Source organism: Rhinatrema bivittatum, chromosome 2 (assembly GCF_901001135.1).
Source record: "Rhinatrema bivittatum chromosome 2, aRhiBiv1.1, whole genome shotgun sequence".
NCBI classification, from domain to species: domain Eukaryota; kingdom Metazoa; phylum Chordata; class Amphibia; order Gymnophiona; family Rhinatrematidae; genus Rhinatrema; species Rhinatrema bivittatum.
In genome coordinates, this window is record NC_042616.1 from 224887601 (window position 1) to 224910281 (window position 22681).

Sequence of the window (22681 nt, forward strand, 5' to 3'; positions counted from 1 at the left end):
GAAACTGAGGACATAAATCAAATCATTCAAGAAAACTTAGCCCATGGATTCATCAGGCCATCATCCTCTTCTCCGGTGGGAGCAGTGTTTTTTTTTTTTAAAGGATAGTTCCCTACGACCTTGCATCGATTATCGAGGTCTGAATACCATTACCAGGAAAAACTGATACCCTTTACTTCTTATAACAGAGCTGTTTGATCGGCTTAGGGGAGCACAGATATTCACTAAACTAGATCGTCAAGGAGTTTATAATCTGGTATGGATCCGGGAGGGGGACGAATGGAAAACTGCCTTCAATACATGTGATGGTCATTACGAGTATTTAGTTATGCCCTTCGGCCTTTGTAAAGCTCTGGCAGTATTTCAAGCCATGGTAAACGACATATTCAAGATCTCTTATACTCTCATGTTGTTGTGTACCTAGACAATATTCTAATTTTTTTCCAAGACTACAAGCCAGCATCAAGTTCATGTACAACAAATTCTCTAGCGTTTGCAAGAAAATAAATTGTATGCAAAACTAGAAAAATGCATTTTCCGCTGAGAAGAATTAGTCTTCTTGGGTTACATAATTTCCCAGACTGGACTGCAAATGGATCCAGAGAAACTTAAGGTGATTCTGGATTGGCCTCAATCAGTGTATGTAATTGGACTTCAGAAGATATTCAAGCCTTCCAACAGTTAAAAGAAGAATTCATCAAAGATCCCTGTTTATAACACCCAGACCCTACCAGACCATTCATTGTGGAGGTGGATGCCTCTGTGTTAGGAGTTGGAGCAATTCTCTTACAATCAACGGAGTCCGGGAAATTAGTTACCTGCGCCTTCTTCTCAAAGAAATTCTCTTCTACTGAGAAAAATTATTCTATAGGTGATTGAGAACTTCTGGCCATTAAACTGGCACTAGAAGAATGGCAACACTTACTGAAAGGAGCTTACCATTTTGTTACTATCTACAAGATACTGGGCTGATATCTCTCATGCTCAGCGACTAAATTCTCATCAAGCCTGACTGGCCTTATTCTTTAGTCGTTTCGACTTTAATTTGCGTTTTTCGGCCAGCAGAGAAAAATCATCGAGCTGATGCCTTATCTAGAAGCTTTTATCCTGATGAAACCCCTGATCCACCTCATCACATTATAGACCCAGCTCGAATCATGGTCACTGCTACTTTTACAGTTCTGGGAGGGAAGACAGTTGTGCCCAAATGATTAAGGGAACGAGTTCTTTGTTGAACTCATGACTCTCACTTTGTGGGGTATCTGGGATTCCAATGGACTAAGGAACTTCTTGCCCATCACTATTGGTGGCCATAGTGTGAAAATGATACAAAACGATATGTAGAATCCTGCCCTATGTGTGCAGCCCACAAAAACTCCAGGACTCAACCTTGGGGTTTACTATAACCGTTACCAGTACCCGAGAGGCCTTGGACTCATATTGCCACAGATTTCATCACAGATCTGCCTCCTTCAGAAGGGAATAATACTATCTGGGTAGTGGTAGATTGTTTTTCAAAAATGGCCCACTTCATTGCACTTCCTGGATTGCCATCTGCACCAGAATTAGCACGATTATTTGTTCAACATATTTTTTGAATCCAAGGACTTCCTTAACACATCTTATTGGATAGAGGAGTCCAGTTTACCACACGTTACTGGAAGGACCTCTGTAAAAAATTCATGATTCAACTCAATTTTTCTTCAGCCTACTATCCACAAACGAATGGTCTGACAGAGCGAACTAATCAGTTTCTCAAGACATTTTTACAATGTCATTACTCTCATGGGCCAAGATTTGCCATAATAATGTTAACCAGATCACAGGAACCTCTCCCTTTTATTTGTTTTTTGGACGACATCCTCGAGTACCATTATCCATTGCCACATCTTCCTCCTGCCCTGTGGTTGATCTTGCTATTCGGAAATTAATTGAATTATGGCAAAACACTCGAAGACTTTTGCAGCGGGACGCAGTTTTGTGCTAAGAAACAGGCAGATAAAAAGCCTTTCCAGGAAATCAAATATTGTAGTTCCTTTCTTCCTTGTCTAACATCCAAGATCTCCTGTACTTCATATTCTGCCTATGCTGTGTGGGTCCTTTGGGTTAATCTGACTAAAATGCTATGATCATTTTATGTGTATGTCTTTATATTGTTCCATTATTATTTGGGGTACTTACTGATTATTTTAATGTTGTTATATATTTATTGTGCTGTATTTTATTTATTAGTAACCATGTGAGTTTTGGTACCATTTGTATTGTATAGCTGGGAGGTAGTATATCCATAAGGCCCATGGTGTTCTGGAAGGATGAGTTAGAAATGGGGCAGTCCTGGAAGTACCAGTGTGTTTTGGGGCATAGGAAACTGAAAGGGCCAATGTGTTTTTTCTGTGTTTCAAATTGGGAGAAAGGCCCAAAAGCAGTGATGATTTTCTAAAAGAAAATAAAAAATAAAATACCCATTTGTAACAAGAAGCAGTCTTCACCTTCTGCTCCAGCTGCCATGGGGAAAAGAAATCAAATTGAAAAAAGTTCCAGGTCAGTGATGTGAGATGACTTGGAAGAAAATCACTACTTCCAGGAAGGCCCATGGTGTTTCTGGAGGGGGCAGGAGGGTGGTAGTCCCAAAAGGTCCATAGTATTTTGGGAGGCTGGGTTTGGGAGGGAAAGATCCTGAAAGTACCAATATTTTTCAGGATGTGGAGGCAAGAAGGTCCAATGTGTTTTTAGGGTGGGGTTCTGAAAGGGCTGATGTGTTTTCGAGAAGAGATTGTGGGTAGATTCTGGGGATGCAGAAGGACTGATAGGGATAGGGTGCCTGAAGGGCTGTGTTTGGGCAGGTTCCTAGTATTTTGGGAGCTGAATGAGGTAAGGGGGCAGAATCCTGGAGGCTTCCTTTTCTGTTTCAGGGATAGGATAGGGGGTTTCAGGATCTGGGCCCCAGAGGTCTAAGTTACCGCAAACTACTAAGGCTGCCAAAGTTATTTGCACCTCTTAAATTGTACTTAATCTTGCAACGTTAGGTGGGTCATGTTAAGCCTCATAGGTATTAATGCTGATAGTACATCCAGATTTAATACCTAATGATGTCATTTGTTACGAGATTTTATTAGGTCATTTGTCTTCACATTAACATTTCTGTAGGGGAAATGATTATAATGCTAATGTGCAAGCATAAGAACAAGAAATTGCCATGTTGGGTCAGACCAAGGTCCATCAAGCCCAGCATCCTGTTTCCAACAGTGGCCAATCCAGGCCATAAGAACCTGGCAAGTACCCAAACACTAAGAAGATCCCATGCTACTGATGCAATTAATAGCAGTGGCTATGCCCTAAGTAAACTTGATTAATAGCGGTTAATGGACTTCTCCTCCAAAAACTTATCCAAACCTTTTCTGAACCCAGCTACACTAACTGCACTAACCACATCCTCTGGCAACAAATTCCAGAGCTTTATTGTGCGTTGAGTGAAAAAGAATTTTCTCCGATTATACATGGGCATTAGCTAACACTCGCATTTAATGCAGGCATAAGGCAGGAATTTAAAAAATGCTTTCTATGGGTAAAGCAGTGCTTTATCTGAGGAAATGGGCTTATTATAAGATTGCCTGCCCAATGTATGGATAAATATATGTGTGTACATTTTTACCTGCATTTTAGAGAGGCATTCCTGGGGCAGGGTGGGAGGGATTGCAAATTGCCTCAATATGTTTTAGTTTTAAAAAGTATGCATGTAAATTTCACCAGGAAATCTATCCAAACATATTGCCAGGTGTAAATGTGTGCAAATAGTTTTTTTTCCAAGGTATTTTGAAAGCACAAGTACGTGCTTTCACTTTGAAAATTAGGGTACAGTTTTGAGTACAAAGCACGCGCAGACTTCACCCTCATTGAAAAGTGCTACCTTAACGTTAACATCCTTTATTACATAGACCCCTTAATTTGTCTAGCCACTTTCCCTGGCACTGAAATTATATTTAAAAGTCCCTGTAAAGCCATGGGAGCGGCCCGAGACTTGGGGAATGTGCCAGAGGACAGAGGAGTCTGGACTCCAGCCATTTCTTCACAAAAAGCTTTTATTATTTACACAAAATGAAAACAAGCATAAAAGACCTGCTTATCTCTGCAGTCTTTAAAGTAAAGTCACAACATCAAAAGTAGGCAGTTTTTGTGTACTCTATGCTTCCTTCTCCTCTCTGGAGGACTTCCTGGGCCTGGATTCCAATCTGGGCTGTGCTTAACTAGACCAAGCCAGATACCTGTAGCCAGTCCCTTAAGGAATTCTGATGCTATTTCCTGTATACCCCTTCACAGTTCCCATCCACTTCAATACAGGAGAGCACTTTAACTGCAAATATTTAAACTTCCCCTTTGTTAACAACGCATTAAGCCAGATGACATCTTCTCTAAACTCCCTTCTTCATATCCCTCCAGTACCTTTTGTCATAATTGCTTCCACAACCCTGCTACCCCATCCCTTCATATCTCCCCATCACCTGGCCGCCTCAGTCAATATATGTGTCTTTTGCCTAAATTTGTGTCTTTTCCTAAATTGTATGAAATCTGAACACTTCAAGTGAATGTAATTGGTTCCTATAATACTTATGTCATGATGTAAACCGTTGTGATCTCTTGGAATGACGGTATATAAAATGGCTAACAAAATCCTACCTAATAAACGAAGGATAACCGACGTGCCGCAAATGCGCAGTAGAGACCAGCTCTACCACGCATGTGCGTGCGAGCACGTCGGTCTGAGCAAGAAAAAAAAAGAAAAAAATGGCGGCGTCCAGTGGCAGCGTCGGGAGGCAGCGGCGGCGTCCGGTGGTAGCGGCGTCCGGTGGTAGCGGCGGCGGCGGGTGGCAGCGGCGGCGTCCGGTGGTAGCGGCGGCGGGTGGCAGCGGCGGCGGCGTCCGGTGGTAGCGGCGGCGGGTGGCAGCGGAGGTGGTGGGTGGCAGCGGCGGCAGCAACGAGGGAGGAGAGAGAGAGGGAGGGACTGAGTGAGAGGGGAGGAGAGAGAGGGAATGGGACTGAGTGAGAGGGAGGGAGGGAGTGAGACTGAGTGAGAGGGTGAGAGGGAGGGAGTGGGACTGAGTGGGAGTGGGACTGAGGGGGAGGGAGTGGGACGGTGAGGGGGAGTGGGACTGAGAGGGGGAGGGAGTGGGACTGAGAGGGGGAGGGGGAGGGAGTGGGACTGAGGGAGAGTGAGAGGGAGGGGGGGAGGGAGTGGGACTGAGAGGGGGAGGGGGAGGGAGTGGGACTGAGGGAGAGTGAGAGGGAGGGGGGGAGGGAGTGGGACTGAGAGGGAGGGGGGGAGGGAGTGGGACTGAGAGGGAGGGGGGGAGGGAGTGGGACTGAGAGAGAGTGAGAGGGAGTGGGACTGAGGGAGAGTGAGAGGGAGAGAGGGAGGGGGAGGGAGTGGGACTGAGGGAGAGTGAGAGGGAGGGAGGGAGAGAGGGGGGGAGGGAGTGAGACTGAGGGGGAGGGAGGGACTGAGTGGGAGGGAGGGAGGTAGGGGGTGGTGAAGAGGGGGAGATGAGAGACAGAGGGATGTAGCCCGTTTTAACGGGCTTAACGGCTTGTAAATAAATAAACGATTCCAGATTAATTCTTGTTCCAGACTATGTTGCTGTGATGGGTGTTAGATAATATGATCAGGAACAGACTGTATATATATATATATATATATATATATATATATATATATATATATAGTACAGTAGGAGTAATTCGTATTTGTTAAATTTTGCCATGTAGATGATCAAATTGTAGACTCTGGCTGTGTGACATTTTCATTATTACCCAAGGACACTATATACGTGTATTTAAGCAATGAATAAAGGAAACATAATAAGGCAGAGTACAGGATTTTAGATTTTTTTCCATCATAGATGCAAAGATTACAAATTATAATTATTTATTCTCTCTCTCAAAAATACCCTTAATCAGAACTTAGAAACCTAGCTGGGGATTATAGAATTATTTTAAGAATGTTCAACGCAACAGAAGGCTCACATTATTTATTATTGTACTGGCAAAAAAAGAGCAATACTGTATAACAGAAAACTATCTTGAATGTGGTAGCATGCCTCGAGAAGAAAACATTTTATTGATAAAAGGTACAAAAGTAAAATGACAGTGCCATGTGATATAATGAGTAACAAATACAACTGTGGCATGCTTCTCTTCATTTGCTAGAATGCAGTCAGGTGATGTTTACTTAACAGCAATTTAAGAAATTTACATGGCACCCTCAACCAAAATAGTCTAAATATCAGGAATTTTGCTGGGATTAAATGTGAAAGGAAAGAAAAGCAGTAGAAGAAAGTTCAGTTTTTGGTCAGACTGAAACAAATCTAGATTGTATTTAGCCTTGACATTTGTATAAAAAAAATCCATACAATACATATGTACATTTTAGCAGTTTATTAGTTAAGTTTCAAGGAGGTGTTAGTGGGAAAATGGTTGTAATTGTTGTCAGTTTGCATGCATTCTGGTTTATTTTCTGTATTATGGGTATCTCTCTGGCTCTTCTGTTGATCTTGTAATGTTTTCAAAAGCAAACCTAAATTGATTAATCCATGTTAAAATAAAATAAAAAATCACCTTGTTTGAAGATATTATTCCTTTTGAAATGCACAGTAGTATATCAGCGGTGCATTTTAAGCACTATTCATCAGAAGCAGCAGAACTAGCCAATTAGATTGACAGATTTGTTTTTTCTCATCAAGGGGGTCATTTTCTAACGGGATTGCACGCGAAAAGTCCCTTTTCGCGTGCGATCCCTAGATCGGGGCAGCGTCAGCACTGGAAGGGGAGGAGTCGGGGCAGCACCGGGGCGGACACGGCAGAGACATCGCTGGCAGTGAAAAGGTAAGAACCCTTATCGCTGCCAGTAACGCACCCAATAGCACCACCTTTCACGGTGGCGCTATTGGTTTGCGAAAGCTGGCAGCGATTTCACCGCGGAGGTGCAATCGCTGCCGGCTTTCGCCGGCCTGCCCCCCACTTCACCCCCCCCCCTCCCACCCCCTGGGATTCTCAAAGGCCTGCGATTTTAGAAAATCCAGATCCAAAATAACTGAGATACACATGACAGAGCCCTTCTTGCTCGTTAATTGTGTTTATGTGGAATTTCATTTCACTGCTGAACATGGATCTTTCCTTAAGTTCCCTATACCAACCGAGGCCAAGTAATGAACCACCTGAAATTGCACTGTAAGAATATCCTGTAGAAGGGCATGCATGATGCATATGTTTTCATCTCTGAAGGCCACGTCAGCCATACAGTGCATATGTACTACTTTGCTGCTTTCAGTATGTAAGCCATAAATTACAAACTGAAAACAAAGTCTTAAATACAATCTTTCTAAGGTTCCCATTCCAGCCCAGTAGCACTTCATCATCTTACTCCAACTAGACAAAAATTGATGGGTGATAATTTGTCCACAGTATTTGATCCATACTTACAACTCCATATCATTTAAAACATACTGAGCAAGCCTTCCTCTAAATAGAACAGTTGAAGTGCTGTATGTATCCATATATTTATAGAGCATTTCAAATCAGAAAGCACCCTTTTAAAGAAAGATATGCGCATATGTTGGAAAATATATTTTTATCCTATCCTAGTTTTACGGCAGTATCATTTTTAAACTCCATTACAGACGGAAACTAAAAGTGATAGCAGGTTGGCCCGCTACTGTAAGCCTGAATGCATGGTTCCACTGCATTTTGAAGAGTTAGAGTGAGAGAATACACAAGCTGTGAAATTAAATGCTCTAAATGTACAGCAGTGAAGTGCTCAGCAAGTTCTTCGGGTTGGCAAATTATTTGGCCTGCTCCCAGCCTAGTTTCCTTCCATTTCCTGAGTGGCTGCCACTGTTCCTTCCTCTTCCATGGTGATTTTCGGGGTGCTCTCCTGGTCAGCCTCCACCCCTGCGGCGCAGCTCTCCCCAGAAGAATCCTGCTCCTTACTCTCGCCATCCGCAAATATTTCCATGCTATCCCCCTCATGACGGCCTGGATGCAGCCTCTCCTCTGACTCCTGACCGCTTTCTTGCTGCAGGTTTTCTTCTGCGAGAGTCTGGGCTTCATTCTGGGGGATGATGCCATCCATTTCAATCCTGAGATCTGTGAGGCCGTCCTCGACATCCTCTATTCTGGCCGATTCCTCTTCCACATTCTTTTTGTTCTCTATCAGGTTCTCTTCCGAGGGCTGGCTCTCTTTGGCATTTACTTTATCTTTCACAGACTTCTTTGACTGCTTCCCTTGCTTCTCTTCTTTGGAGAATCGCCACTGAAACTAAAAACAAAAAAAAAATAAAATATGAAAACAGCAAGTGCTATAATTTTAAGTAGTATAGAAATCATATAAAACAAAACAGAAATGCATACATTGAATCTTTAATATCAATCACTCATAGAAGGGGGAGATAATATTACAGAAGAATTAGTTATCCTGAGGGATTAGTTCGGAGTGTCACTGCACTGAGAAATTCAAGAAAACCCAGACTACTCAATATCAAGCTAGTGTCCTAAACGGTGTTAGCCTACAACACATATAATCACATATGACTCTTTTCTATGCCGAGTGTTTTAGGCAGGTCATTTGCTCTCTGAAGAACATTTCAGTGGTGAGCCACAGCCTCCTGCCAGACATTCCAAAGTGTGCTAAAGGTAGGAAAACAGAAATCTCAGTCCTTGCAGATGCTCTCAGATGAAAAGCTGTATTCAAACTTGAAAGGTGTACATTGTTAGCAGTGAATTGAAGAAATCGTGACCAGAGATGCCATACACGTGCGTAAACACCATATGCAACATAAGAAGGAACAGCACATAAAATGTAAGAATTTAGATTGTGAAATAAGAAACCTAAGAAATGCCATATTGGGTCAGACCAAAGGTCCATCAAGGCCAGCATCCTATCTCTGACAGTGGCCAACCCAGGTCACTAGTACCCAGCAGGATCCCAAAAAAATAGATCCAGTCCTCGCTCATAACCAGAGGTAAGCAGTGGCTTTCCCAAGTCTACATGGTTAATAATGGTTCATGGACCTTTGCTAAAGGAACTGTTTGCATGCAGTTATGCTAACTGCTATTACCACCTCCTTTGGCAGTAAAAATTCCACAGTTTAATTGTACACTGAATGAAAAAATGCTGTTTCCAATTTGTTTTAAATGTGCTATCTATTAGCTTCATCCAATGTACCCTAATACTAGTACTATTTGAAAGGAAAAATAACCATTCCCTGTTAACCCATTCCATCCCACTCAAGATTTTATAGACTTCTATCAGCTGTCTCTTCTCCAGGTTAAAGAACCCTAACCTTATACATCTTTCCTCATAGGGGAGCTATTCCATCCCCTTTATAATTTGGTTAGCCTTCTTTGTACATTTTCTAGTTTCGCTATGTCTTTTTTGAGATATGGTGACCAGAACTGCACACAATATTCTAGGTGCAGTCACACTATGATCAATACAGGCATATGATATCCTCTGTTTTATTTTCCATCTCCTTCCTAATACCACCTCACATTCTATTTGCTTTTTTTGACCACCACTGCACAGTGGGCTGAGGTTTACAAAGTATTGTCCACAATGACTCCAAGATCCTATGCCTGGGAGATGATGCCTAATATGAAACCCAGCACTGGGTACCTAGTTTGAATTATTCTTCCTTATGTGCATTACTTTGCACTTGTCCACAATAAATTTCATCAGCCATTTAAATGCCTAATCACCCAGTCTCACAATATTCTCTTGCAATTTCTCCCAATCAGCTTGAATACTTTTGTGTCGTCTATGAATCTGATCACCTTAATCATAACTGCCTTTTCCAGATTATTTATAAATGTTCCAAAAACACGGGTCCCAGTACAGATCCCTGGGGCAACACCACTAGTTACCTTTCCCCACTGAGAGAAATGACCATTCATCCTACTCTCTCTTTTATCCAATTGCCAATTCACAATAGGACATTGGCTCCTATCCTATCATTTTTTTAAATTTTCAGATGAGAGACTGTCAAATGCCTGCTGAAAATCCAGATACTCTATATCAATCAATCCTCCCTTGTCAACATGTTTGTTAATCCTTTCAAAAAAAATCTAACAGATTTGTAAGGCAAGACTTCCATTTGCTAAGTCCATGTTGGCTCTGCTCCATTAGTCTGCTTCTATCCAGATGGCCAATAATTTTATTTTTAGAATAGCTTCTACCACTTTGCCTGGCACTGACATCGGGCTGACCAGTCTGTAGTTTCCCAGATCACTCCTGGAGCCCATTGTAAAAATGGGCATTAAGTTGGCCACTCTCCAATCCACAGGTACCGCAGCGGATTTGAATGAGAATAAAGTGGTGCAATTTGTGAACATTTTGAATGCTTTTCTTTCCTGCTTTAGTTTAAAAAACCATGCAGGAGCCAAAAGACAGCCTCACGCAATGTAATCCTTTCCTGTCTATGTGGTAGATTTTAAAAGCCCCACGTGTGTCAAATCGTTGCGATATGTGCACGTGTGCCGGGCACGCGGGGACACTATTTTTATACAGCTAGCATTTGTGTTTGTATGTAGCCGTGTGCGCGCAACTATGCGCACATAAAAAATGGGCATGCTGGGGCGGGCCTCATACATATGCATGTATGACATATATTATTAAGGGCGTGCACTTATGAGGTGGCGCGTTTAGCGTATACACTCGCTACTGCCTATTTAGCAGGGCAGTGCACACTTTCATGTTCACTTGTGTGCTTTCCTCTGAGTGAGTGGACATGGAAAGCAGGTCAGAGGGTGGGAGGGAGTCTGTCAGGGACAATCTGGGACTATTGGGGGAGGCAGGGGATTAGTATTTCGGGACATACCACCTGGCTTGCAGGGTACTGAATCAGGGATAAAAGGGTTATCTTGATGTGATAAGATATTCAGGTATAGACTGGTGCTTATAGAAATAGAAAGGGATGAGATAGGAACAGGGGGATCTACAAAGGAGGCTCGGAGCGTGTGCTGTACCTACATCTATTGAGGGGGGGCTACTCATTCTTGGGAGTCCCTTTCGAGAATATAATTCTAATAGCTGCATGGGTACTCGGATCATACGGCTGAGAAGAGAACGAGAGGGGGAGGGGGAGGTATTCCTTACACAGAGTTTACAGGACTGGGACACAGTTTTTTAATCTGTCAGAGAAGGAAGTCATGCGCAGGTTCAGATTCAACGAGGAAACCATGCAGTACCTATGCCAGCTGTTAGAGCAGGGCTTGCAATCTACCACCAAAGGGGCCATGTTTTGCCAGAACACATCAAGGTCACTACCGCCCTGGCCTTTTTCGTTACTGGCACCTTCCAGACACCTCTAGGGGGGTCACATTTGGAATCACTCAATCTGACACCTCTAAATGTATAGAGCAGGTCCTGGCTGCCTTGCTCAGAAAGACACAACACTTTATAACCTTCCCTTACAGAAGACAACACCACCACCAAATAATGACTGATTTTGATCAATGTATGTGTTTCCCCTCTGTCTTGGGAGCCATCGATTACACTCATGTCCCCATAAGGGTACCAGGGGAAAGTCAAGGCCACCTACTGCAATTGTAAGGGCTTCCACTCCTTAAACATGCAAGTGGTCTGCGATGCCAAGGGCATCATTATGAACGTTGTGCCCCAGTTTCTAGGATCCACTCACGATGCCTACATTCTCTCATAATAAAGAATACATGACCTCTTCTGGCAAGGACACGTTACTGTGGGATGGCTTCTAGGTAGGAAGGCACTTACCACATACCAATTTCACAGCTTCCTATTGTCTCCCTTACATTTAGATCGATTGAGATTTTGCACTGCAGGCCTGCTCTAAAATAGTCTTGTGAACTGCCCTACTCTCAAACCCATAAGGTATATCTAACCCAGCGTTTCTGTGGCTTCTCTCCTACAGGAGAAAGAGGTTATCCACTCATTTCATTTTCATTTATTAAAATTTATTAATCGCCTAACACAGATAGGCTAGGCGATATACAATGCATACATACATAATAAAAACATGTAATTAACATATACGTAACACACAAATCTTTAGTTTCACAGAAACTAAATAACCAATACCATATACAAATACATTAGATAGACATTAGCTCTAGATCGTATATACTATACCTCGCAGCTTATTATAAGCATTATTCTCACTTATATTTCTCTAACATACATTATAAGCACGAAGGAGCAAATACTCTTTCAAAAGATGTTTGAATTGTTTTACATCATCTAAAGACCGGAGTTCAAATGGAATAAGATTCCACTAGGTTGGTGCGGCAATGGAAAAGGAGGTCCATGATCACCATAGCTACCCCAGGGACTGCAACTGAGTGTCGCTACAACAGGGACCCTGCAAGACCAGAGGTCCCTGTTGTAGCGACCCTGTTAAGTAAGCCAAAGGCTGTTTCGAGACAGCCTTTGGCTTACTTAAAACAAGTTTCCGCTGTCTGGACAGATCAGGAGGATGTCTTCTTTACAGGCCACCTAAAGTCTGTGAGATCTTTCTAGCCTGCTGTATGCTACATAACCTTGTCCAAAACAGACACATGCCTCCTCCGGAGAGACAGCAAGAGAATCAGGATGAAGAGGATGAGGAGGAAGGAGAGGAACTGAGTCAGGCACAATTGCAGGAGATACATCACATGAGTCAAAGGCAGGCTATACAAGAAAGGAGCAATCTGATACAAAGACATTTCAGAAGGTGAATGTAAATTTATTTACAAAAAAGGTACACCAAAATAAATGATAACAAAAGAAACTATGGCTTCCTTAACCAGCCTCTTTTTTTTGCTGCAGGAAGCTTACAGGGCTTAGGCTACCCTAACTGGGAGCTCCTGCGAGATGGAGTTCTGCCACCACTCACGCTGCCCTCAGAGGGCAAAGCAGCTTGTGGCAGTTCAAGTTCATGGCTGCAGGAAGGTTCAGCAGGAGGCAGCACTGGCTGTGGTGGTGGTGGTGGTGCAGGTGGATCCTGTGCCTGGTGAGGTGGTATCCAGACACAAGGTGGTGCAGGCTGAAGTGCAGGTGGCTGGGACACAGGGGGGATCATTAGCATGGGGATGTCCCACCCATGCATATGGTGCAACGTAAGGTGGTGAATACTGCAGCCAGGGCCCCATGAAAGGCCATGGAGCCACTAGTGGCTGCAGCTGGAAGGGGGACAATCCTCTGCGACATCTCCCTCCACACTGCAGTTTGGTCCTCTGTCACCCAGCAAAGGGCCATACCGCCTGCTGAATACCCTGCGCTTCTTCCTGGATGGTCTTATGGAAGCTTTCGCTTCTTCCCGGATGGCCTTATGGAAGCACTGTGCTTCTTCTCGGATGGTGTCATGAAGGCCCTGCACTTCCTGCCTCATCACATTCTCGAGTCCATGAATCTCCTCCAAGAGGCTGCTGCTTTACTGTATCAACAGCTTCTCTGCCTGACTAGCCACTATTTCATCTTGAGGGGGGTGGGTATGGGTGGGTGGGGCTGGGACACTATTTTTGACTGGGGGGGGGCTGGGACACTATTTTGGTCACTTGGGGGGTAGGAATGGGGGGGGGGGGAGAGATCCAAAGCTGATTATTTTTGCATGAATTGGGGGGGGGGGGAAAGATGGGGCCAGGGATCATCGCCTCGTGGGCTTATTTTTAATCTACTTTAAAATTTGGGGGGGAATCGGGACCACCTCAAATAGCAGCCCTGGGTTAAGATGGGAGTTAGCAGTGAACCCCACTCAATCTCCCCATTTGGGCGCGACTTTTTTTTTTTTGCTGGCTCTTTAAATGTAAGGCAGGAGTCTCGGGACTCGCATTAATGTTCTGGGCCTCCCTCCTCACATTTACCGTTTTTCCAAGAGGTGTAGCCTGACCACACTCTCAGTCGGCTGTTATAAAATATTTGCATGGGATTGCCTATGCATGACCTTCTTTGCATGTATTTGCATGCATAGAAGGTCATTGTAATAGGGGAGGGAATCTGGGCGGGGAAATGCAAAATATCACGTATATCACGTGTTAGAGCACTAACATGGCTTGATGCATCTCCCTGTTAGTCTGGCATGTGTTTGTGCTTTCGTTTTTTTAGATCCCTGTTACGCTAGATAGGAAAAAGATAATATTCAATTTTCTACCAGTGCATCAGTACAGAGAATGCCATGTTCCACAAATGTCCAATTTTTCCTTTCTACTGTTTTTCTGTGCTATCAAAGTTTGTGTGCAATACCACATATTAATAAAATATAAGTCAAGTTGCATTTATGAGGGCAAAAGTGCAAGTATAACCAGAAAACAAGGTCTTTTTCATCTGTGGTCATGTTCCAAATGGATCATCACCGTTATTAAACCAAAATATTATAATCTTTATTTTCATGGCATTTCACAATATAATCTCAAATGCCTCCAACACTTATAAAGTACAGCTGCAAGAATCCTGGTAGAAGAGGCTAAAGCAACTAATCATTTAAGATCAATCTTAAATCAACTGCACTGGCTCCCCGTCAGATATAAGGTACAATTCAAAACTCTTCACTTGCCAGGTACTTGTGACTTGGATTGGCCATTGTTGGAGACAGGATACCGGGCATGATGGACCCTTGGTCTGACCCAGTATAGGCATGTTCTTATTTTCTTATGTCTTCAAATGTGTAAACAACTCAGCTCTGGAATCTCTCCAAATGGCCCTTCTATCCTCTCCTCTTCTGGCTTCTACCAGATTAACTTGCATTTGACTCTGCATTCAGCTGCTATACCCCAAAACTGCGCTATCCCTACACCTTGAGGCATCACACCTTACCTTCAGGAAAAGAGTTAAGGCTTTCCATAAATTCACTTAAAATAAAAACTGTGGCAACAACAGCGACAGAGGCTCCCTTCAATCTTATCTTATATACCCCTTCTGAGTATGCCCACTTTCAAGTTTCCCTACAAGCACTGTAAATTATAAATCTGATTGTAATCTGCCTTGAGATTAGCTTGGTAAAGGTTGAAAATAAAATGTTCATTTAATAAATAAATAAATATCTTACAAATTCCTTTGTGGTATTGCTGGCATGTCCAAGTTGCAGATGCAAGTTAACAAAAGTAAAGTGTAACAAGGGAAAACACAGAACAAAACCTTATGATTAAAAATACACATTACTGTGTCGAGAAATGACATCTGCCTCATATCACTATTCACCGTCTCACACGCCCACATACACTTGTTCCACTTCAGTGTCATGTGTAGTGATTTTATTTTGCATGCTTGTGTTATCTCCAGCAGACCATGCAGTCTCAAGATCACCCCCTAGACTGACAAAAAAGAGGAAGGAAAAAACAGCTTTCCTGTCAGAAGGTGCTGCTGCACTATTCCTTCAGTGTAAGAGTAGTAATCAATGCCCCTTGCTCAAAAATGTCCTGACACAGCTCAGTCACACTTCTAAATCACAAGAAACACATAAGCTGACATTCCTAAGCCTGCACAAATCTATTAAAACTATTAAAACTCAGCCAAGGAAAACAGACAAAGGAATTCAAGGCCATGTACCTTTGATTCTCTCTTCTTCGGCTTCTGGGGAAGTGAGGGTCTCTGCAGGAAGACAATCTGCTTAGTGGATAAATTCCCTTCCCTGCAAAACAGAGCATTCTGAATGAATTAGACTCTTATGGATACAATTTAACCTCTCTCACATTGAATCAAATGTCCCCTTCCCCCCTATTCCCAAAAAAAGAAAATCAATACAAAACAAAAATTAAACAAATTAACAAAGATTATTTTCTTGGCCCTTTTGACCTTTCATGTTGACATCTGCTTAATAAATTTAATTTTGAAGTACCTGTGCATTAAGCCTAATGGATTCTAAATGCTTATTAACCTTTATATGATTCTTCATTAGGCAAAAAATTCTCTTCATATTCCCTAGGGCATGAAGGATCATGCCCCAGGAAGCAGGGTGCAGCTCACATAAGCTCTAAGAATGGGACAAAACTTCTGGAAGACTCCTGTAATTATGAAAGACAAAAAGCCAACTAAATTCTGGTGTGTGTTTTTTTTCTAGTAGAAAAGCTAATTTAAATGTGGATGTTTGCAAACAATCTAAAATCATAAGTTGTTCACTTATTTGCTGCTCTTTAAAGCACCATTCTGACCAGTGCATCACAGCATTTACAAATAGCCATGTAGATTATATTATATTCAGGCTGTCCCCATTATATCCCCAATGACAATCCAGGCTGCTGTCTATGTATCCAGACTTCTTACTCTTTGCGTTGAAAAGCTCTTAATCTAGGCCAAGTGCAGCAATTGACTCTCCGATAATGAAATTCTACTACTGAGTATTAATTAGTGCATGCATTAAGATGGGAAAAAACATGTTTCATTGCTGGAATGCTTTATATTCTTGCCGGATTCAAACGTAAGACTTTAGGGAGTAGAGATAGTAAGGACTTTAGTGACATATTTATTTCCACAGAATACCACATTTCTTAAATATATTTAACGATTTTCAGATTTGGCTCATTACGAAACCACAATAATGGTAAATTGTGATCCGTGTGCCTAGGTGGATCAGATTTTATGAGGCACTGTGTATAAAACTGGCACGTTAGTCTGTTTACAGTGTATTCAAGGGTCTGGAGTCTTTCATAAACAGCCCCAGAGAATCCAGGAACAGACAGATGATCCTTTTGTGTTCAACAAACTTACCACTTGTACTATCCATTTTGCTGGAGGTTCCAAGCACAAGGACACCTCATATATCAGAGCCTCCAGCAAAATCAAGATCCTGCAAAATCCCTGAAATCTCCAACAAGGCTCTGGAAGTTAAAGGGCAGTATGATATGCCTGTTTTTGCAATATTAAAGATCCATTTAAGTGCCACAGTACAAAAAAAATGCAAAAAGAATAGGGACAACACAATCATAACAGAATTAATTTATTTACCTTAAAGAAAATAATTAAGAATACAGACGTGAGATTTTTTTTTTTTAATTTGTCACCATTTTACAATATAATTAAATGCCTGTCCATCCACTCATTTTTGCCTTGAATGCACCCAGAGCTTAGTTTTGAGAATCCTGTATGAATACTGGCATGGCTGAGACTGGATGGAACCCTCTGTGAGACTGTAGTTATGAGAGTAAGAAAAAAATACCCCAAATACCTGTTTGTCTTTACGATTGGAGTAGGAAGTATGCATGTCAGCTGCCAACCATACACAGCAAGGGAATTCAAGAGAGGGACGTAATCTGTTTGCACTTTAACTCCCTAAGGGAGAAAAATTATAAATGGGAATTACAATTTGAAGTGTAGCCTTTGGTTCAATAATACCACATTAAAATGATCAAAGCTGAAATGAAAAAAGTTACATTTTAAAAATGCGAGACATGTAGAAGTCATAAAACATGTTAGAGAGTTAAATGATCTCTTTACGCATTATCATTATCCCATATGTATCTATAGTTCAAAATCATCTTCAAAGCTGGTAAAGAATCATATCTAGTCATTAATTTGCATTGGTTCTGGGGTATATCCTTAAACCAAAGTAAAGGAAGGGCTTTTATCATCTCCTGACTAAAGTACCTTGCATTTCCCTCACCTACACACCAAAAAGGTCAGTGTCAACCAAACAATGAAATGGAACCTGACTTTCAATTCTTTTGAATAAAGAAGCAATGTACATTCTATATTTACTTAAGATGACTCTTCTATCCTGAAAAACCAACAATTGACATCACTGACATATTACTCAACTGACATCCCAATGCACAACAATTCTTATTGGATTTCGCTCCATTAGGTTTTGACATTCCTTCCCTGTTGTGCTTAAATCTGTCCAGTTTGTGTTGGATTGGGCAATGTTCACATAACCCTAATTATGCCTAATAATGTTTAGATACACAGAAGGAATGGTGTAAAGTCCTGCTGTCACTCTACACTGACAGGTATTTCTCAAAGTTGTTCTATGTGCCATTAATTGAAAAGCCAACTCTGAACAAACCAGAGATTTAAGATCAACAGCTACTCTTTTCATTAAAGTACTATATACAGTATATAGTGACAGGAGAAAGAGGAACTATTAACCTGCTGAGAAACTCCATATAATTATGGCTCCTAGATATATACACTGTATATATATATAGAGAGAGATAGATAATTTTACTGAAGCTTTGCATTGTTATTGCTTAATATTCTTTGTCCAAATGCTACTGAGCTTTCTGATTGGTTGAAATAAAACTTGCATTGTACTTCTACAAGCCAAATGACTTTTAATTGACTAAGCATTTTCATCCATGAATAAATAAGATCAATAATCTAGTAATCTGATTGGCTGTCAGAGATTTACTCTGGTATATGCACCAAACTACAGTAATTTTTAAGCATCTCTAATATGGCTTTATTTCTGGACATCAACAACTTCATTTTCTCAATGGCTTTCTCTCTTGCTGAGTCTTTCTACAACAAAATACTTTCAGAACTAGAGTTCTGTATGTGTATACACCAAAAATATCCTAGGCTGAAAATATTTGTGTATCTTACAATGAGTAAAATTCTCAAAGACACCAATTATGTTACAACAAAGAAAAATAGAGAGGTTAATGGAAAATCATAGTCACCTATATACCCCATGCTATTCTATAATAGTAATAACTCTAAATTGGCTGAAAACTGAAGCTACAGATTGAATTATTATGCAAGTACAAGACATAGTATGCTTGCAAATGAGCCTGTTACCCTCAAAACGGTTAAGAAAACAGAAAAAGGAATACTGTATAACAGACACTTGTTGACTTTTATTCAGGAGAACATCTTGCCTTATTGACCCAATGTCATCATTTGCTATTGTTTATGCTGTCATTATAAAATTAAGTCAATGTGTGTGTAGCTTCCAAAATAAATAGGTAGAGGTATGGGTGCATGAGTGTGTGTGTGTGTGTGTGTGTGTGTGTGTGTAGGTAGCTATATATACTTTTTTCATATTCTATTTGTAAATATGTTCAGTACAAAATAAAAGACCAAAACCTAAGTAAAATTAGCATGTTATTACAGAGGACTTATTAAGAAGTTTCTCCTATGTTGTATCTATAGAGTAATATTTAGTACATGTGGCTGAATAAGTAGACAGTAATTTAATAGAATGTGCATTAAAGGATTTCGGTGGATTCCCAAGGCTCAATGTAAGACATGAGGTCAACTATTAGCCATTTCAATATCAGTCAATATGCTGTATATATACAATAGTCCCCATTTACTATCTGTTGATGCCCTGTATGGAAACATTTTGCTTCAAGCTTTAAACTCACAGAGCATTAAATGATAATTAAAGCTCTAGCCAGAGAGGATTACTTAAGAATATAAGATGTACCATGTTGGTTCAGACCAAAGGTCTATCAACGAAGCTTAGAATCCTGCCTCTGATAATGGCCAATTTGGGTCACTAGGAAATATGTGGAAGATCCCAAGGAGTAGATCTGTTTTTTGTTGCTCACTTCCAGGGATAAGCGGTGGCTTTCCCAAGTCTACCTAGCTAATAATTGCTTAAGGACTTTTACTCTAGGAACATTTCCAAACCCCTTTTAAGCCCAACTATGTCAGATGCCATCACCAAATCCTCCAGCAACAAATTCCACAGCTTCATTGCACACTGAATGAAAAAAATACTTTCATGATTTGTTTTAAATTTGCTAATTATTCATTTAATGGAGTGTACCCAAAGTCTTAGTGAGTACTATTTGAATGGATAAATAACCATTTCTAGTTATCTGTTCCACCCCACTCATGATTTTATAAACCACTATCATATCCTCTCAATAGTCTCTTTTCCAAGCAGAACAGCTCTAACCTGTTTTTTTCATAAGACAGCCATTCCATCCCCTTTATCATTTTGGTCACTCCTCTCTGTATCTCTCTAGATCTGCTTGAGATGGAGTAATCAGAACTGCACACAATGCTCAGCTACACCATGGATCAATACAGAGACATTATGATATTCTCAATTTTATTTTACATTGTTTTATGAATTCCTAACATTCCACCTGCTTTTTGACCACTTCTATCATAAGCTAAGATTTATTTTCTTTAGGAATTTTTAAATATTTCTAAATCAAATTTTTTAAACAAGTAGTAAAAGTAGGGGTAGCCCACAATTAAGGATTTTGAAAATGGGAGTGGTCCTTCTTCCTGCATCCTCACCTGCTGCCTATTATCCTTTTCTTCCTCCCCTCCCCTCTCCCGAGAGTGATATTTCGGCTTCTCCGTAACTGGTCTCCATGATGCTAGTGTATTTTCTGAGTCCCCATACCCCATGATAGCACTGATAATCACTCCTATACCACCGCAGTAACACTCCTCCTTACCCTGCCTCTCTTGAGAGGATATTCCTCAAATATCCTCCCTGCAATTCCAGTTATTCTGCTTCTCCTTCTTTCCTGCCCACCTTTCTTCATGATGCTCTTCCTCACCCTTTGCCCTCACTTCCTACCATTGCTGATACACCTCCAGACACCTACCTTCATCACCTTATAATATGCCATTACTCACGGTGAGGAGGAGGAGGAGGAGAAGGAAGATTGGCTTTAGGAGATGGGGTAAGAGTAGATAGGGAGGATTGTTTGCATTGGGATGAGGTGAAAGTAGAGGAGGATTGTCATTAGGAAAGGGTGGGTCAAAATGAAGATCACTGACATTGGAGGGAAGGGATAAAGGAGAATTTTCACTATGGAGAAGAGGAGTTAGGGGAAGGGGTGACAAGGAGGCATATGTCAAGGGAGCAAAGTGGAAAAGGAAGAGAAGTGTCACAGAGAGAAGGGACAGAAAAGGAGTATCACTAGTGAGAAGGGGGAAGAGGAGAGGAGGAGGAGGAATTGAAAATGCCATGATGGAAAGACATACACTGTCACCATGGAAGGGAGCAGACAAGATAGAGCAGTCATTACAGAATTAAGAGATGGAGGCATTATTTGATGGTGAAGGGATCATGGGGGAGGGAAACAGCTTGGAGAAGGAAGTATCACTGGGCGGTGTGAAGCTTGGAAATGGGGGATATCACAGGAGGAATTGGGACATGGAGATGGAGGTAATTCCAGGAAGAAGAGGAGGTGGGGCTTGGAGCACTATCTGGGGAGGAAGCAAGAGTGCACCGTGAGGCAATAAGGAGTGGGGTCTGGCAGCATCAGGCTGGCCCTGTAGGTGGAGAAGGAGAAAGGAGGTAATGCCTTCAGGCTTGTATGTGGAGGGATGGAGGAGAGGCCGGGATCAAGTGGCATCTATCTGACTGAGGCTGAGAGGGAGGAAGGGAGGAGAGGCGCAGGCAGGGTGGCGTCAGGCTGGTGGTGGTAGAAGGCAGTGAGGTACACAGACAAAGGGAAGGGTGTCACAGGGTGGAGTGCACATGAGGAGGAGTATACACCCTGCCTCCCCTGCTCCGCACACTGCTCTCTGTTAGCATGTGCAGTAATGCTGCTGTGTTACACTCTCATAGATGGTCAGTGCTTAGGGATGGGAGGTCGACAGAGACAGGCAGCTCATTATAAGGACTCAAGACTATGTCTTCAGAACCCTACATGGACATTCTCAACAATTAAGTCAGTGGAACAGAGTACTGCTAGGGGATGCAGGCAATGAGATTACTTGAAAACAAACTGGAAACAGAGATGGCAATTGTCAAAGGCAAATAGCTTTTCACCCAAGTAAAATGACTTGCCTGAAAACTGCCCTCCTCTGCCTAGCTAAAAGTACCCCCAGGCTTCCACGGTGTCTGCTTTTCAATACAGACTGAGATGAGGCATTAGCAGAGGCACATTTAGCTTAGGGTGGAAAACAGAGTACATACATGACATTTTCACAAGTATGCATGGCTATTTTACCCCTCTCAGCTGCCCGCGCAGAAAAACAGTGCAAAGTATGTGGTTGCTTTCAACATATGTTCTTTATACTAATTTCCAAAGAGAAAGTGCCCTGCATTGTTTCTTTTTGACAATTATTGCCTCCAGATTTAAATTATAATACAGTCGCAATGATTTGCCTCAATGTGCTTCTGCATAGCCAGAGTTAGACAGCCTCCAGTCCCTGTGGATACCAGTGTGCTTGGTTTTTCGGGATATGCATATTCTTCATTTGGGATATTCGGAAAACCTAAGTGAACTGCTGTCCATGGGGACTGCCTACCTCTGCCCATAGCTGCTGGTATGAATATCAATCCATCTCTACAAAGCAGCAATATAAAGAGAGAGGCATGCAATCACATCATTTGAAAGAACCACTTGGGAAAGGCCAAATCTGTTTACTTGGTACCACTAACAAGTGTCATACCTCAAAGAAGAAAGGCCATCCAAAATCCTCTGGTGGAAAAGAGAAAATCAGTTCTCCTGTGCTATGTACAATATAGCAAAACATTGGACTTGAGGATGTAAATGACATAATGAATATAAAATGAAATTTTCTTCTTGAAGAGCTTCTTTAATTGAAGAAAAAACACTGCAAACCATAGGGGACATCCATCAAATTGTGTGAGGGCCTTATCATGGGCGTTAGGGCCCTAAAGCCTGTGATAACGCCATAACACGTGCGATAAATAACGCGTTGCAAGATGCGTATGCAAATTCTAAAAATTTAATCAAAAGGGAGGAGTTTGGGCAGAGTTTATGAAAATGAGGGGTGTTTAATGTTGCATGTGATAGTGTAATG

General features: G+C 41.7%; 1 protein-coding gene across 2 annotated transcripts in view; it reads right to left on the reverse strand.

Annotated features, from left to right (window-relative positions):
- Window positions 1-7006: 7006 nt before the first annotated feature.
- RFTN1 (raftlin, lipid raft linker 1) overlaps window positions 7007-22681 on the reverse strand; it is a 355139-nt gene continuing 339464 nt past the window's right edge. For both annotated transcript variants that reach the window (XM_029589243.1, XM_029589244.1), the window contains exons 8-10: window positions 17160-17263; window positions 15545-15626; window positions 7007-8308 (exon numbers count right to left, since the gene is read on the reverse strand). In XM_029589243.1, coding sequence (XP_029445103.1) covers window positions 7853-8308; window positions 15545-15626; window positions 17160-17263 — 642 coding nt within the window. In that variant the 3' untranslated portion in view covers window positions 7007-7852. The remainder of the gene's footprint in view (window positions 8309-15544; window positions 15627-17159; window positions 17264-22681) is intronic.